The 17991-nt window shown below is 46.4% G+C and overlaps 1 protein-coding gene and 1 pseudogene across 2 annotated transcripts; one reads left to right on the forward strand and one right to left on the reverse strand.

Annotated features, from left to right (window-relative positions):
- The first annotated feature begins 2284 nt into the window (after positions 1-2284).
- On the forward strand, positions 2285-5918 carry LOC308633233 (rho-related GTP-binding protein RhoC-like; annotated as a pseudogene). Its single transcript has 4 exons — positions 2285-2293; positions 4367-4487; positions 4753-4883; positions 5737-5918. The product of its transcript is annotated as a rho-related GTP-binding protein RhoC-like (transcript).
- Positions 5919-6825: 907 nt separating this feature from the next.
- On the reverse strand, positions 6826-13183 carry LOC308633307 (putative helicase MOV-10). The gene is made up of 13 exons (XM_081265910.1): positions 12758-13183; positions 12492-12639; positions 11794-12102; positions 11461-11564; positions 11214-11311; positions 11020-11122; positions 9349-9466; positions 8953-9144; positions 8675-8821; positions 7685-7810; positions 7514-7602; positions 7125-7246; positions 6826-7039 (listed from the first exon to the last, which is right to left on the reverse strand). Exons 1-5 carry the CDS (start codon positions 12814-12816, stop codon positions 11302-11304), a joined length of 630 nt encoding a protein of 209 aa, XP_081122036.1. The 5' UTR covers positions 12817-13183; the 3' UTR covers positions 6826-7039; positions 7125-7246; positions 7514-7602; positions 7685-7810; positions 8675-8821; positions 8953-9144; positions 9349-9466; positions 11020-11122; positions 11214-11301.
- Positions 13184-17991: the final 4808 nt, after the last annotated feature.

Raw genomic sequence — 17991 nt, forward strand, 5'->3', positions numbered from 1 at the left:
ATTTTGATTTTGCTGGGATTTATTTCATCTGATTGTTCATGACCCATAGTAAGCATTCTAGTGTTAGCTTCTGCTATTATAATTATTATAATTTCCTTGTACTATGTGATTGCTACTTTGTTTATCCACATTTTAAGAAACCAAGTTATGCTGGGTATGGTGGATTTAGTCATCCCAGCAACTTGCAAGGCTGAGATAGGAGGTTTTCAAGGTCAAGGCTAGCTTCAGCAACTTCTGCCCTAAACAATTAAGCAAGACCCTGTCTCAAAATCAAACAAATAAGCAAGAAAAACAGCTAGGGATAAAACTCATTGGATAAGTGCCCCTGGGTTAAATACCCAGTTCCAAAAGTGAAAAAAACAAAAACTGAGTTATGCACAAACTTGTACAAGGTCACTCACCTAAAAGATCTCCCTAAGTTTTTCTGCCAGTTAAAAGGTCTATTTCTCATTATTATGGGTTCCTTATTCCAGAGTCCTTCAAGGATGACTGAATTTGTGAAGTAGATATTTCTATCCCACCATAAGCCTTCTCTGGCCTGTTCACTATGGGCAATCACAGGTAGTAACTAGGCAGGCAGATGAGTTTACCTGGTGAGCACTTCTGTGTTCAAAGAAAGAGTAGGGAAGTTATTGACCCAGCAGCCAGCTGGGCATGAGGAGAGAATGTGGGGCAAACACACTTCAACCTCAACATGGCCTGTCAAAGTGCTAATTAAACATACACATGTGCACATGCACACTCATACATGGACTGCTTAAAATCAAAGAGTTCCTAGTTAATATTTTTTTTGCTACCCATTTGCCCTACTTTTATATTTCTAGTCATAGATTTCTGTGAGATGGATGAATGTCAAATAAAATGTATCTTTTGGGTACCATGTATCTTTCTAGGTAGAAGTTCTTAACTGGTACATTTTTAAAATTCAAAATGACATTTTACACCTTTTATCTAGTTTAGAACCCAAGACAGACTTAGGTTCATCAGGGAAGCTTTCTCTGGCTCCCTGAGGTGGCATGAGCACCTCCCTATACAGCAGCCTAATGCACATAGTGCTTGTCCCTGTCACAGTAACAGTGGACATTTGAGTTTTCTTTAAGTTATTGGCACAGAGACACTGATCATTTATAATCTTAACTATTCTTTGTAACCATCGCTCCATGAAATTCAAAACTGCTGTGAAATGTACTCAGTGTTTCCAGCTTATAAGTGGTGGCCAGGTTTCTAAACTCTTGGCCTGGGCCTCCACTGATGACAGAACTTTAACCAACCACCTGCCTGCATCTGTCTCCTGAAAGAGTTCCGGTTTCAAACTTAGAGCACTCCATAATTCCCAAAGTTACTTCTGCACATTTAAGATGCTCTGAAAAACAGTTGTGTTATCACTTTTATTCCATTGTTGTTTGAATTAACTCTCAAAGGCTTGAAGTACAGGAGAAGGGAGATTATGAAAAAGTTCTTACTACCAAGTAAGAGCTTCTTGTATTCTTGTGATTCCTATACATAATTACTAAAGTCTCTCCTTAACTTTCAGAAGGGTCATTGCACTTGTGAGTATGTTTGACCAGCAAATCCTTCATTTCTCACCTATCTGTGTCATTTGATGAATGTTTTACTTAAAAAGACTGTCCATTTTCAGAATTTCGGTTATGTGCACATTGATTTGATTTGTAATTTATGTAATGGCATAATATTTAAATGTTTCTTCACAAGAATTCAACAAAGAAGTTTTTGTATGTATTCTCACTTTTCCAATAAACTTTTTTTTGTGTGTGTTCTAGACATACTCCATTTTTTATCATTCCTATTTATTGGAGCCAGAATGGACAGGTGGCATCATGTTTAAATTATGGTGATGATAAAATGTGTATATTCATTTCTAGGCGACGACAAACTATTGTCTGTTAGTACTGTTGCTGGGATTACTAGGAAATAAAAATATCTTCAAGTGTAGCACATAAAATTCTGTGCTTGATAAATCTCTAAATTGAGAATTTCATAGCACATCTTTTGTGTTGCTTCAAAATTATAACTTGATATTGAGTCTGTGGAATTGTTGGATGAATAGACACAGTAACTTAAAATATGCAATTAGTTCTGTCTCCCTTTGTTCAGTTACTGCTATTTAACAGATGCTAATGTTAGTCTATCAGAGGGAGTAATTATGCAATTGGAAATCAATTTCTCAAGAGAGACTCCCATAATTCAGGTAGAAGTAGCGTCTCAATCAAAATTGAGGGTTGACTCTTAAAAGAAAGAAGAATACCACCCTCTTGTCCTCATCATGACAGAGGTAAGTTCCTGTCCTTTTTAGACTGTGGACAGTCTCAGTGGGAGCAAACCAGTTCTCAAACAGCACAGGAATGGACACGGTGTGGAGCTAGTGATGGAAGTTCTTTGGAGGGCTTTGAATAGTTTGTGTTTTTCTTCTAAGCCAGGTTATAGGGTCTACTTCACAGCATTTAGTCTCCCAAGTTGAAGAAAAATGAACTAAATTCCTTTTTGCTTGGTAAAGCAAGACTCAAATCCTGGGTGTTTTAATAATGTCTAGTACATAGGGGCTGGGGTGTTTCTTCATATGTCATAAGACCTCAAATTGGTATGAGCTGTATAAAATTAATGGAAAACCAAATGCTTCCAATTCACCCCTTGGATGATGAGGTTCTATGTAAGCAGGATGGCTGAGAAAAAAGGGGAAGTGGAAGAGATGACAAGCTAGTTCCAATGCAGGCTGAATTAGATATGCAGCCCCCAACTAGATATGAAGTGCTAGAAGCACTGATGTCAGTGACAAGATTAGCTATTTGGTATTTTACTTAGTATTTGCAGAATGAACTTAGAATTCAGTTTGTAGTTGAGGAGTAGATTGGTCCTCCACTTGTATGTTTGAAATGGAAACATAGTGGACATATTAATGTAAATGTTGATTTGTACCCCAGACCAATAAGACTTGGGTATATGAATTCCTCTGATATCTGAAGATAAAAATCACTTGAAAAGATAATGTACTTGATCAGTTTTCCATAGTCTCTTCATTCATTTTTTAAAATATCTGTTCAACTAAATTTGAGGGTCTTAGCTCATCATCAAAATAGAGGACTTGCATAGCCTGTGCTTGCCTTGGTCTTCATGTTTTCCTATTCCAGTGTTTTCTCCCATATATACTTCACTGATTTAGTCATTCTAAATTTGGAGTTTGTAACATGGAGGTTCATTTTTCCCTCTCCCTCACTTTCCATCCCCAACTTCCCAACCTCACTTTCTTCTTTTTCCTCTCGTTTCCTTTTAGAAACTGGTCACTTTCTATTCTTTCAGGCCAATAAGTTAAATAGCTCTGCAGACCACCTTGAACATCTAAAGGCAAGGATATCTGCAAGTATTTGTCAAGATCTTATGTATCTTTTGTCCACATCTAGACTTTCTTTCTTGATTGCTATCTTTTGAGTAGCTATACTCCTTCCTCCACCATCAAACATCCATCACACAGTGACTTCCCAAGTAGTGGAAACAGCAAACGACTGGGCAGGGAGGTCCAGCCTCCACAAGCATTTACTCTAGTATGGTCAAAAGCATGTCATTGTGATGAGAGCAGTTACTGCTGAACATCTTCAAATTCAGCTGCTTTAGATAAGCATGGAGCATAATTAACTGCCAGGGGCCAGCCTTGTATGGGGTCTCAGAAGACAACTGGATGACAAGGAGTTGGTGAGGAGTGGAGGAGAAACAACACAGACACAAAAGTGAAGGTCCTGAATCTGAATCTTCACTTATGTCTTGAATCATATACGCTATTCTTTTTGGAGTGATTACAATACTTTGTGTTCACAAGGCAGGAAGCACAGAAGTTGTTATTCAAGGAAGTAGTTTCATTTTTGAGTAAGCCTAATCAGACAAAATTCATCATTAATCCTAAGCAGCAGTAAGCACTTTTAACTTTCATTTTGTGTTTTGCCTTGAGCTGTTACACTTATCTAAGCTTAAAAATAGTTGCCTATGACTCAAACATTTATCCTATCTCTCAAGCTGATTTATCTTATTTCAAACCTGGACCAGTGCTGCGGTTAGAGCAAGTGGTTAACTTGAAATATTTGACTAATATTTTTAATCACTCTAATGGTGAAGAGTCATACCATTCAGCTCTGCTAGCTGGTCCCTGAGTCCAAAACCATCAACTTATTTGTTTTCTAATGATTAACTTTTCTTCTCTAGGTTTAAGCATCAAGGGGTCCCCCTAAGTCTGCTTCATTCCCATTTACTTAAACCTCTATAGCATACCCTCTATAGCATACCCAACCTCTATAGCATACCCATCTCTGGGTAGTAGGTTGGGGCCCTTGGGGTCAGCTATGTATTGCCCGTTTGTCAGGTGGAGCTGGCTTTGTGGGACACAGCAGGGCAAGAAGACTATAAATGTCTTTGGCCTCTCTCCTATCTGGACACAGATGTCATCCTCATGTGCTTCTCCATTGACAGCCCCTACAGCCTGGGTGAGGACTTTGGAGAGAGAGGGTGGAGACGCTTTGGAGTCAGCCATCTTCAGAGGCTGTGGGGATGGAGTCACAAGGGCCACACAGGCTCTCCTGGCTCCTTTGTTGTGGCATCTCCGGTGTTTGGAAGGGCTTGGGGGAGGATATGCTACAAGGGACGGGGTTTTGAGGTATGAAGGAGACCATCAGCCTTAGACTGCTATGGGAAGTAAGACCAGTGCTCACATGCTTAAACTGAGGTACCTATTGGGACATGTCTGTGCAGAAAACATTCCTGAGAAGTGGACCCTGGAGGTGAAGCACTTCTGCCCCAATGCGCTCATCATCCTAGTGGGGAATAAGAAGGACTTGAGGCAAGATGAGCATACCAGGAGAGAGCTTTCCAAGATGAAGCAGGTGGGTGGGGCTGCCTGATGGGGAACCCTGGGGAGGAAGGTGCCCTCTGAGGGGTTGCAGTCTGGGGCAGAAAGGAGCTCTCTCTTCAGGCAACTGTCCTGTGTTAAGCAGTCATAGTGATATCTACCTCCTCCTCTCCCATGTGTGTGCCCTGCTAAGAACCAGAAGGAACCTCAGTATCAAATCAGATGATCATAGAATGAAGTGGGTGACTTGTCCAAGGTCACTTGGCATTTTAATTTATTCCAGTTTATTATTCTGTCTTTGGAATTGGGGCTACTAAAATGAATAAGGAAGTCCTTGTCCACGGGGAGACAGCTTATGTTTCACTTAGGGTATGCAGACTGTGCCATCATTGTACCTGGGGAGGAAGGGCATCATCAATGGCTGAAGAAAGGCTTAGGGGTTGAGGGAGCTGACTTATTCAGGGTCTCACTAAGCGGCCCACTGACCAGAGGAAGAGTTTATTATAGGAAGCTGCCAGGGTATGGAATAGAGACTATCTTGAGAGGATAATTATATAAGGCAAGGTTTTAAACTGGGGACAGCAGGCAGAGGATGGGTTGGGGGGATGATGGAGAAAGTAGTCATTTAGGAGGTAGCCAACACACATTCAGGCAAAACATATGTGGACCATAGGGTCTGCGACTAGGTGGGAGAGGAGGGGCTAGTCTGGGGACAACTTTGAATGTAAACATGAGGTTTAGATCCCTGCCTGGGGCAGCTGGGGCCTGGATGCTTTGTGGGCTCAAGGCTGGAGGAGGTATTTGTTATAGTTACTATACTTATGGGTGATTTGGTAAGAGGTGCATCTAACCAACAGCTTCCTCTGCCTTATCTTCTGTCTTCTCAGGAACCTGTCCGATCTGAAGAAGGCCGGGATATGGCAAATCATATCAGTGCCTTGAGTGCTCTGCCAAAACCTATGAGGGATTGCGGGAGGTTTTTGAGATGGCCACTCAAGCTGGCCTCCAGGTCCACAAGAATAAGCGCCAGAGGGGCTGTCCCATTCTCTGAGATCCCCATGGCTCCTGATGCCCTTTTCCTTCACAGGGTTTAGGGATCACCCACCTGCCCTTGAGCTCCACCCTTAGGACTCCATGCTGAAGGCTCCTTTTTCCAGTTCCCTCATGCCCAGGATTGCATCGTTTCCCTAGCCCCCAGAGTGGTGGCAGGCCTGCCCTCCCTCCCTGTCCTCTGGGAGCTGGGCCTGTGGCCTGCCCTTCTTGAGCATTTCCTCTCCCTGCTGCCTTGGTCCAGGGGTAGGTCTCTTTCTCCTTTTGGCCCTCCCCAGAGGATGGTCACAGACTAGCACTTTATATACTTCTGGCTCAGAGGAGCATTTCTACGGTAGGTAGATTGGGGGTTTTACTTTGGGCAGGGGCCTTGTCTCTGACTGCAATTGGTGGGGGGCATGAATAAAGGCCACAGGTTCCAACACGTGTGTGGCAGCTTCCTATTTCCTTTGTCTGATTCCTATCTTGGCTACAAGCCCAGAGTCCCATCTCTCTCTTCATTTCCAAGTTGCTTGCCAGACTGGCCCCCTGTTGGCAAAGGCAGGACTAGGGTGGAAGGGTGGAGTCTTAGAGCAGAGATGAGGTCATGCCTGGCTTAGCCTGGGAGGCGGGTGAGGGGCATGGTCTCTAGCCTGGACTAAACTTAGAAACCAGTGGGTGGCTTCCCACTGAGTTTCCTCCCCTGGACATGGAGGCTGTGAGGAGATGTGGCCCTGGACAGGGTGTGACAGTCTCACCCTCTTGCAGGTCAGCTTGGGGACACAGGAAGCTGGGGCCAAGATGAGGAGACATGATCAAGAGGCTTTTGCATAGAACAAGATTTTTTGTTTTCAGAGTTTTTCTTCCTTCCCCTTCCCCCATAATAATGCTAACAAGCAGCTTGATGTGTCATTCTCCCCAGCAGTGGAAGGGGTGGAAAGGCTTGGTTTTAAACACCATCCTCCAGCCTTCCTGTCCCTTAGAGGGGCAGCTCAGCTGGGTTCTGGTTCAGGGTTGGGTGCAGTGGGCTAAGGCTTGGCTTGGTGTGAGAAGGCAGGCAGCTGTGTCTTCAGAGCTCATTCCTCCACTCGGGCTCCACTTGCAGGGACAGGCCCCCTTTACTCTCCCACTCCTGGGAGAGGTAGTCATGACCATGGGGCCCTAGAAAGAAAGGAGGTATGCTTTGTCTTCTTTACCTTCTCTTCCACCACTGTCCCCTGCCTGGCCCACCCTGGCCCAGCCATACCTAAGGTAGAGGGGCTGAGCTTGTTCAGATCTTGAAGTAAGTTCTGTCCGTTCTGTAGGTCCAGTTTGGCAGGAAAGGGACACCCTGTATACCATCCGTTTTCTTTACAGAACTCCAGGAATCTGTGGGGTACAGAGGTGTTGGCACACAGAGTAGTGCAGGCCTGGATGAGGAGTACCAGTGCAGGCTGGAGGCCAGGCCTGGGTCCTACCACATCTGAGCCTTGGTTGCTCAAGCTCTAAATGTCAGCTCACTTACAAATAAGATGGAGGTTTTATGAAGACTAACTGATCCTGAGGATTGAGCCATAAGCAGGTACTAATGAAGATACAGCTGCCTAAGCTGGGGCTTGTGGCCACCATGAGGGATTACAGGGCAGGAATGCTCACGCTTTCCAGTCGAGGTCATGGCCCAAGAGAATGGGGTTGCCCACTATGATGAGCAAAGCTTTGGCCCAGGTCACAGCCACGTTGAACCTCTGGAAGGAAGAAGTGGTGGGGTCATGGGAAAGAAGGGCCAGAGGAAGGAAGAATTCCTGCCACACCCACTAGCCCTCCAACCTTGGGGTTCTTAAGGAAACCCAGGTTAAAGTGCAGATCCAGCTGCACAAAGCTCTGTCTGCTTGGCACAGTAGAGATGAAGACCACGCTGCATTCTTGCCCTTGGAATTCTTCCACAGAGTCCACCTAGAAAAGATAGAGGCAGGGCGTGAGAATAGGTGGGTTCAAGGTGAACTTAAGAGACGTCTGCCCCATGGCTCTTGAGCTGCAAAGAGGGTACACTGGGCAATTGTCAATCAGTGGGTGAGTGCTGCCACAGGGGACAGGAGGCATGCTCTGGAAGCACAAGCCTCAAGAATGAAGCTAGCTCTGGAATTTGGGCCTGTAATGCCATCAGAACAAAGCAAACAGTGTTTCAAAGAACACAGTAACTACAAACAGTGTTACTGAAACTTTCCTGGAGATAATCAGCAAGTACTTGTTAAGACTATAGAACCTTGGGCCCTAACCCAGACCTCCTGATCAGAACTTTCCAAGGCAGATGTCTCCAAATCTCAAAAGAGTAGGTTTCAGGCTTGTAACTGAGGAGCTGTAAAAAATACTAGTGCCCTGGCTCTGCCCCCAGATATCAGTGTTAATTGGCTGGGAGGGGCCTTGGTAGTATTAAAAGCCCTCCAGGTGATTTTTCTCTGTACTAAGAGCTTCGAATCACCATCTCAGAGCAAGTGTGAAGCTACTGAGGGTGGAGATGAGGTGACAATATCACATGACAGATAGGGGTAGGCTGTGGCATTTGAACTTCATTCTTAGGGCAAAGACCTCAAACCTGCCCAATTACAGTGACGTGGGAGATTGTTAAACATGCAGGGTTCCTGATCCCATGCCAGAACTATAAGCTGGAGCTTTGAGGAGCAAGAGGATGGGGGAAAACCCAGTTCTGTCCAAGGCAGTGGAGGTGGGACAGGGACATGGGCCAGACTGAAGCAGTGGCACAGGAGCTAAGGTCTCTGATTTGGGAAAAAGAAGGGTACAAAGAAGGTAGTGTGTCACCTTCAAGTCCTTCCAGTCTCCGAAGCTCCCTGTCAAGTTTGGTGATGCAATAACGGATTTTTTCCACCTGGAGTGAAGGGAAAGGCATCTTTCTCTTATGCAGTCACCTCAATTCAAGAGTAACCAGGCAGGAAGGAGGCCAGAGAGCTGGGGAGCAAAGAGGGAGGAGGCAGCTGACCTCTGCACTCTTCTGCGATATAGAGCCAGCAGAGGCCAGGGCTGTTTGAGAGGTATCAGCTGGGGGAGGACCCATCCTTGCTGGGAACTGAGGGCCTGACCTGCTTCTGGTATGGCGAGATGACTCCAATGCTTCGTGGGCTCAGGCGGGCTTTCCCCTTCTTAGAGGAAGGGGCCAGGAGCAGCTTCAGGTAGGAGGTCACCGTGGCAGCCTCTTCAGGGTTGAAGAAGGATGGGCTATTGCACTCACGCTCATCTTTGCCCATCACACCATGAAAGATGATGGGAAATCCCTGGTCACAGGGTTAGAAGAAACCCTCAGCTGGTCTTCCCTGCTTCCCTTCCCTCCCACTCCAAAACCCTTGCAGGCAATATAAAAGCTTAGGCCAAGGTGACAACTGGAGGGACCCCTGGTGTTCAGTCGAGCCTTTTCCTCCCTTCAGTAAACAATCAAGATATGGGGGTGGGGATCTGAGTCCTGCTCTGTCCAGCCTCACCTGTTGAGGCAGACCATCTCAGTGGCAGAAGCACTCTTGATCCACCACATCTGCACAGGCCTGCAGCTCTCCATCGTAGTAGAGTTGGTTGGGAATGTCCAGTATGGTGGGATGGGACCTAGAGGCAGGAGGGAGGGAGAGCTAGACCAAGACCTGGATTACTTTTGTCCTGCCCTGGGGGGACAGGCTTTAGGCCCACACATGAGCATCTTGCTTCTTGCTTCCTGCATAGCAGGACACATTTACCTGCAAGCTCTCCTGCCAGGCATTGCACACCACATAAAGAAGAACTTGTGGGGGCTGGGGATGTGGCTCAAGTGGTAGCGCGCTCGCCTGGCATGCGTGCGGCCCGGGTTCGATCCTCAGCACCACATACAAAAAAAAAAAAACAAAGATGTTGTGTCCGCCGAGAACTAAAAAATAAATATTAAAAATTCTCTCTCTCTCTCTCTCTCTCTCTCTCTCTCTCTCTCTCTCTCCTCTCTCACTCTCTCTTTAAAAAAAAAAAAGAAGAACTTGTGGGTCCATAGGGATCCAGTGACCAGTGAAATTATTATTATTTTTTTCAAATTACTTTTAAAAACTAAGATTTGACAGGCATGGTGGTGCATGCCTGTAATCACAGTGGATTTGGAGGCAGAGGCAGGAGGATGACCAGTTCAAAGCCAGCCTCAGCAAAAAGCAAGGCACTTAAGCAACTCAGTAAGACCCTATCTCTAAGAAATACAAAATAGGCCTGGAGATGTTGCTCAGTGGTCATGTGCCCAGTTCAATCCCTGGCACACTCCATCCCTCAAAAAAAAAAAAAAAACCTAAGAAATTAGGGACTCAGCTTTCAATTTTGCCAAGGAAGGGCAGTACAAAAACAATGTATTACTTCCCATTACCCTTATTTGAGATAATATGTTAAATCCAAAAATAAAAGTAGTAACGACACAATAACTTTTCCTTTCTGCAACTGTCCTATATGGTACTCATCCAAGCATTTTTAATGTCTAAACTTATTCAGTAAAAGAAGTATATAAATAGGGTGTTGTTCTTTGTGCTTGTAGGTCCAGCTAGCTATTTAGGAGGCTAAGGCAGGAGGACTGCCTGAGGCCAGCCTGGGGAACAAAGAGACTCTTAAAAAAACAAAACAAAACAGAGCTGGCTAGGTAACTCAGTGGTAGAATTTTTGCCTAGCATGTGTGAGAGCCTGGGTTCAATCCCCACCACTGCAAAACAAACAACCCTGCCTAGCCCTCTAATTTGATAATATGTTTATGAAAAACTATTCATTTTCTCATTTCTCCTTGGATTGCCTGGAAATGCCATCTGAGACAGACATCAGACACATCCTGGTGTCTGACCATCCCCATATCTAGATAATCTCACTAGTCCAGAATGAAACCACTAGCTAAAGGAGGCCTCCGACCTTCCAGTCTATAGTCCTTTCTGCATCACAGAGGCGCAGAGCACCAGGAATGCAGAGCAGAGCCTCCTGCTGGGGCGCAGTGGGTGCGAAGGCATGGGCTAGCAGTGGAGGGAGATGAGGGTGTAGGCATATCTGTAGTTTCATAGCAGCTTGGTTATGAACTGAGGTGATGAGCTTGGTCATAGCCATCAGCGCCCTTCTTGTACAGGGCATTGTAGGTGAGCAGCCATTCCAGCAGTGAGTACCCCAGCCCATACTTCTGTGTCAGTGGGGACTGCAGCACAGGTCCCAGCTGTCGAGGGTCTCCAGCCAGCACCAGTTGCCCTCCTGGATTGCCTGTTTCCTTAACTTCCATCAGTCCTAGAAGGCAAAGGTGGTATGAGGAGAAAGGTAAGTGATGGGATCTCCCCTTGCAGGGTGGCACACCTGCAGCCCACCCTGAGCTGCTCACCTGCTATGGCCACCAGACTCTCAGGTTCCATGCAGTGGCCAGCATCATCGATGAAGATGTGTGTGAAGTGATCAATGGGAAACTGGGCTTATACCAACCTGGGAGGTGTCAGGCCAGGCAGGGTCATCCCCAGGCACCCAACGACCAAACCTGAATGCTCACCCAATCTGAACCCTCACTCACCCACTGAGAACCCTTCCCCATCTTCCCAGCCCACTACCCTTTTATTTACAAACACACTCCCCACCTGATGGCCATGATGAGAATGGTAATTAAGACGAGGTATTCCTGCAGTTCCTTCTTGGCAGGAAACACATACTCCCCCTTTTTCGCATCCCTGTTACAGTAGGGCTGTGGATTGTGAAGCAACATGAGGCATCAGCTTGGCTCTACCCATGCCCACCCTCACTTTGGCAATGGGCCACTTTATAGACAAGGAAACTGAGGCCCAGGGAGGGTTCTCACCCACCAAGGGTGAGGATCCAAGTCTCCCTACTTTTCTGGTTTACCCTTAGAGTCTCCCAGACATCTGCCATCCCTTGACCCTCTGCACTTCCCTTACCTTAATGTCCTCAGGTACCATGTGGATGTCCCTGCTGGGGGCCAGGAGGCAGTAGATGGAGCTGGGCAGGTGGACCCAGAGCCACTGACAGAGAAGGTCAGCACCCGAGTTGGACGGAGTGCAGGCTAGGATGTGAGCTTCGGGCAAGTGCTTCACCACCTGAGATGCGGACAGGTAGAGTGTGGGAAGCAGTTTCCCAAACTCTGGTGACTCACACTGGGGCAGTGCAGCATCTGCCTCCCACAGCCAAGGGAGGCAGTGATATAAAAGACAAGTTCTATCCTGGAGCCCTGCTAGTCCAATTAGCACTTTGATGTGGGACAACAACTGCAAATAAAACACACAAGTCTATGAATACTGAAATGCAAAAAGTCACTCCAAGAGCCACACAGTGCCCAACCTACCCAACAGTGCTCAATAGCCACACTGACTCTAGCTCCCCACTTTTTTTAAAAAAAAATTGTAGTTGTAGATGGACAGAATGCCTTTATTTTATCTGTTTATTTTTATGTGATGCTAAGGATTGAACCCAGTGCCTCACCCATGCTAGGCAAGTGCTCTGCCACTGAGCTACAGCCCCAGCCCTCCCCACCTCCTTTTGATGGCTGCTGAGAAACAAGAACTTTCAGGGAGATGAAGGAAATCAGAATTTGGGGAAAACTGCTCCATCTGGGGGAGTCAAGGATATAGGTCCCAGGTTTATCCTCAAGCCTCACCTGCTTAATGGCCTCCATTAATGTGACAGTCTTGCCAGTGCCTGGAGACGCAAAGATGATGTAGGGGGCTGGATGTGTGGTGTCCATAACAATGTGCTTTATGGCCTGCAGCTGCTCTGGGTTTGACTCCAGACTCCGGTCATACAGCCTGGCAGGGAGGCCGGGAATCTGAACTTCAACTTATCCCACATCCCAGAGGCCTCTAGGACTCCATCCCCAAGCCCCACACTCCAACCAGCCCTGGAGTCCCCTGCCCTCAGTCTCACTTGAGCTTCACATCTGAGGGCAGCAGCGGGACCCCACAGCAGGCCACAGGAAAAAGCATGGACCACAGAAGCCAGCGCCCTGTCAGTTCCAGGGCCCAATGCTGGACCCGCAAGGGCTGGCGGTTGAAGGTGAAGTTCACCTTGAAGGTCAGCCCATCCACAAATTGGCTCAGGAGGGTTTGGATAGCGAGAAAGGTAGAGGAGCTCCAGTTAGGTGGGCCAGACAGTAAAAAGCCAGGACCTCCTTCCACCTCCCTCTGCTCCACTCCCTCTTTCCAAGACTTCCATAAAAGCTCCCTAGGGGAGGCAGCTGCTGAGGTAGCTCAGAGTTCCCTGGAAGAAAAGTCCCTTCCCTGTGCTTGGGATCCACTCATCTTAGGAGAAAGCCTCTCGTCTCCCCTGGCCTGAGGGAGAAGACTGAAGAAAGGTTCCCAAACACCCACCTCATGGAAAAGCTCAGTTTGACACGGTCCAGTTCCACCTTGTGCATGAAGCCCTTGTAGGTGATGGGGTCCTCTTGGTGTGTCTCAGAGGACAGAAGGGAAAACAGGTGGTCCCCCCGCAGCACTCAGGGGTGGCTCTCGGTCACACCAGGAACCTACAGGGTGTGAACGTAAGCAAGCTTCTGTCCCAAGCATGGTCACGGAAGGACCCAACCCCTAGGCTCTCTAGACCTCTGAGGGACGAAAACTGAGGCTCTGGCCTTCTAACCCAAGACTCAGAGAGCTGTGTTTTCCCTGTTCCCTTCCTCTCCCACCAGACAACCGTCCCAAGCTGCTCACAGGTGCAGAACTCCAGGGTGCTAGTTTAAAGCCTGGCAGCCACTTCCCACTCTACTCAGCTGCCCTCTCACCAGCTCAGTTCTACTCTGCCTTTAAAATATTGTTAAAATTCATCTCCTGTAGTTATCTTGCACTGATCATCCTTGTTCTCTCTTACCACCTGCATTTGTGTGGAGAAATTCATTCTCGTGGGTAATTCTGGTCTAAGGTACACACATTCAAAATCTGTGTGCTAGAAAGGGGCCTAAGAATTATCCAGTCCAGCTCTATGCTTTTTAGATAAGGAACCTATGGCTCAAAAAAAAAAAAAAAAAAAAAAAAACCAAGGATCTTGCCCAAGATCACATAGCCAGTAGTAGCAAAGTCTAGATTAAAACCCCAATGTCCTGCTCTGACACCATTTTGGGCAAAGGATGCCCACCCTAAACCTTGCTGACCCCTCTGGGACAGGAACCATTTCATTCTTCTTCTAGGTTTGTCCTGTATTTAGGAATGGCCTATAGAGGTTGGCTGACTTGAGCCTGCCCTCCCTGCTTTGGTTTTACTTTAGCATTACTTGAGTTCTTCAAAGCACTCACCAGAATATGGAATGTACAAGATAAAATAAAGAAATGATCAGTGCTCACTGTTCCCCACCAGATTGGGCAAGACCCATTTGGAACAGCACCTGGCAAGTGGGCATGCTCAGCAAGGGTGAACGAATAGAGCCTGGGAGGCTGGGAAGACATCCAAAGCAACAGGCAGAGGCCAGCAGGGAGAGAGAAGACGGGAGTGGGGTACCGAGGGGAGGCACTTACTTGATCTCAGCAATCTCCTTTGAGGCAGTGAAGATACTTGTTCCCTGAAGAAGGATGGGGAGCAGCTGCCTGAGGCGTGGGGGTGGGTAGTAGGTCCCCAGTTCCATACTTAGCTTCAAGTCATAGCCTTTAGCACTGCAGAAGTGGGGGGAAAAGCTTTCATAAACATTGAACTTGTCACCTTCAAAACTCTGGGAATGCCCCTCCATGGAGGATGCACAAGGACCCCTGTGATGCCATTGCCAAAGGGTGTTCGGCAGCCTCTGCCCAAGGACATGGAGCTCACTAGCTCATGGGGCTGCTCGGTCCATGGCTGGACCAATTTTGGAAAGCCCAATACTTGGAATATTTTAAAAATATTATTTATAATACATTTTCATTATTAAAAAAGAATCTGGCAAAAAAGTATAATAACATTTTTTCCATCCTGAGACAGCCAATGTTAATTTTTGGGGGTATGCAGGCTTCCAGATTAATTTATATTATATGTATATAATATATACATATATATTATATGTTTCCTCTGTTCCGGAGCCTCAGGGTCAGCACCTCCTTGTGGTTGAAATCCAGGCAGATAAGGAGCTGCTCATCTCGTGCTTCATGGGGCCCCTGGACTTCCACATCCACCCCATGCTTCCCGTGAAGATACTCAGCTCTGGGGAGAGTGGGAGTCAAGGGTGGGGGCCAGGGCAGGAGGGGCCTGGGCTGGGGGATGCCCTGGGGAGAGTGCCAGCCGTGCTCCCACCCGCAGCCAAGCCCCCCACTTGCTTCCCCCATTCCTTAAGGAAGAGGCCTCCCCACAACCTGAGCAAACTACTCTTTTCTTGGTTAGACAGCCCCTTCCCCCATTCCCTGAGCACCCCTCACAAGCAAGTGTGTGTGCACCAACAAACACACACACACACACACACACACACACACACACACGGACACACACCTGTCATAAAAGTTCTTGGCTATCAGTGACTTGTGGTGCTTGCTGGTATCTGAGCTCAGCTTCATTCTCCTCTTTTCTGGGAGCCGTGAGTCAGTCCAGCGGTCCAGTTTGAAGAACCTGACCCGAGTCTTGGTGACGTAGGCCAGATTTGCCTTGAGAAGCACTCAGACTGAACCCAGAGATTCCAGTGTGTGACCGCAGTGCAGCCTCTGAGGCTCCCAGGGCAGCCTAGGGGAGGGGACAGGTCTCCCAAAGATGAATGGGCACTACCCAGGCAAAAGAGGGAGGGCACAGTGAGTCAAGGTGAGGGGTGTGACCTCGCTACCTGGGCCGTTACTGTACCTCTTGGAGCCTTGCTTCCCTCCGTTATGAAATGGGAATGGCAAGGCTTGCCTCTTTTAAAGGTTGCTGTGATCCTCACCCAAGATAGTAGCATTGCAGCAAGCCACTTAGCCCAGCACCTGGCACATAGAAGACCTCAGTAATAGTGAGTGATGATTAGTATCACATACAGTTTGGTTGCACTAAAGTGAGAAGTGCGAGGGGAGTGGCAGGAGGCAGCAGAGGTAGGCAGGGACCACGATTCAGGCAAGGGGTGCGTAGGCCCTTATCTGATCTTGAAGTCGGGGTTATAAATGGTTCGCAGCTGCTTGCGATCTGTCTCCATGTCCAGTCCTTGAACGACTAGGAAGCACTGGCCCGTCTCCCGGAGCTGCCAGCAGCTGAACATATTGGGCATCGCAGTGGCGGCTGCTGCCCAGGGCAGGAGGGTCTGTGGAAATGAAACTGAAAGGTATTGTGTCCAACTAAAACTGGGTGTCACCAGATTAAAGGTCTTTTTCAATTTGGGAGCATGCACAGAGCACTGAGGGCACTATCTGTTGGAGGATCCCAGGTTCATTGTAATATCATTTACATTGCATAAGCCAATGATAGAGAAACCTCAGTAACTGCCACAAATACATAATACTGAGGTGGGAGGTTTTCAGATCAATATAAAAACCCACCACATGGAAAAACCCAGACTGCTTCTTTCATTAAGTTTTCACCTTTCATATCCAGCTTCTGCAGAGCCTTCCTTAAATCTATTTGCACTTCAAAGTAGTTAAATTTTATTTTAGTGAGTCCAAACAGCACTGAAGGCAGTTTGAAAGTTAACATTGGCGAACATTACTAATGGAGTAAATCTCCCAATAACACTACTTTGCAGGTAGAAGCTTTGTTTTTTCATTACTTGAACTGTTAGTTGGGTTGTATAATTCAGAATTTGAATGTTCTCCAATCTTGTTCAAACTATACTCCCTAAGGCAACTAGAAATAGCTGTTAAACCTTAAATACTGAAATTGGTCAGTCTACCACAGACCAAAGGAGAAGCTACAACATTTGAGCCTCATTGTTCCAGGATCCTGTATTTACAAGTTCATGTATTTAGTAAAATTTATGTGGAACCCAGCCTGGCTCACATCATCTTGCAATGAACAGGTAGAGCAGTGTAAAGTTGGCAAGTTCCCAGTACACACGTTCCCAAATGAGGCACAGCACTCTGATGTTTTGCCTAGTTTTAGCTCTCATATTATAAAAAGTGTCCTTTTCTGCCTTGTTTTAGCCCTCATATTTTTAAAAAGTTGTACTTTTCATGGACCATTTGGTGCTCTTTTGCCACTTTGTGATTTTTGCTGCTTAAAATGGCCCCAAAGGATAGTGCTGGGTGCTGTTTAGTGTTCCTAAGCACAGGAAAGCTTTCCAGTGAAAATTCCTTAGATTAGCTTTATTCAGGCACAAGTCATAGTATTCACCCATTCCATGCCACAGACATTATAAAATATAACTACTCTGAATAATGAGAATCACCTGTATATCCATATACATAACAGAATACTTTTATCTTTGGTCCTGTGGATTGAACCCAAGGGAGTTTTACTAGTGAGCTACATATGCAGTTCTTTTTTTTTTTGACAGGTTCTTACTAAATTGCTGAGATTACAAGCATGCACCACTGCGTCCAGCAACAGAATGCTTTTTTTAAAATTTTTTTTTAGTTGTAGGTGTACATGATATCTTTATTTTTATGTGGTGCTGAGGATCGAACTCAGAGTCTCACATGTGCTAGGTGAGCGCTCTACTGCTAAGCCACAAACCCAGCCCCCCAAACTTTCTTTGACTTTCCTCAGGGTAGGTTGCCGAACAACTTGAAGGCGGTTATGAGTGTCTGATTCACTTGGTAGTTCTTTTTTATTTTTTTGGTCCCAGGGATTAAACTCAGGGCCACTCTACCACTGAGCCACATTCCCAGCCCTATTTTGTATTTTGTTTAGAGACAGGGTCTCACTCAGTTGCCTAGAGCCTCACTTTTGCTGAGGCTGGCTTTGAACTCTCGATCCTCCTGAGCTGCTAGGATTACAGGTATGCACCACCATGCCTGGCTTCAACTTGGTAGTTCTATATAGAACTTTAAATTAATAAAATGGCATTCAGATGTATAAATTGGTCTTTTCTGAATTTAGAATGTGTCAAGGTTTGCCAAGTTATCTCATGAACTTAGATGAGTCTAGCATCTAGAGCTTTGGTTGATTATAAAACAGAACTGGAACTAGAACTAGGCAAACAGTAGAGACAAACACGAAGGCTCAGATGAAACAAATAGCCTTCAGCAGTGTCATTTCAAACCCAGATATAGAGTTGAGGCCTCATAGGAAACTCCTTTATGGGAAGCCTTT

Source organism: Spermophilus citellus (genome assembly GCF_964194105.1).
Source record: "Spermophilus citellus genome assembly, chromosome: 14".
NCBI classification, from domain to species: Eukaryota; Metazoa; Chordata; class Mammalia; order Rodentia; family Sciuridae; genus Spermophilus; species Spermophilus citellus.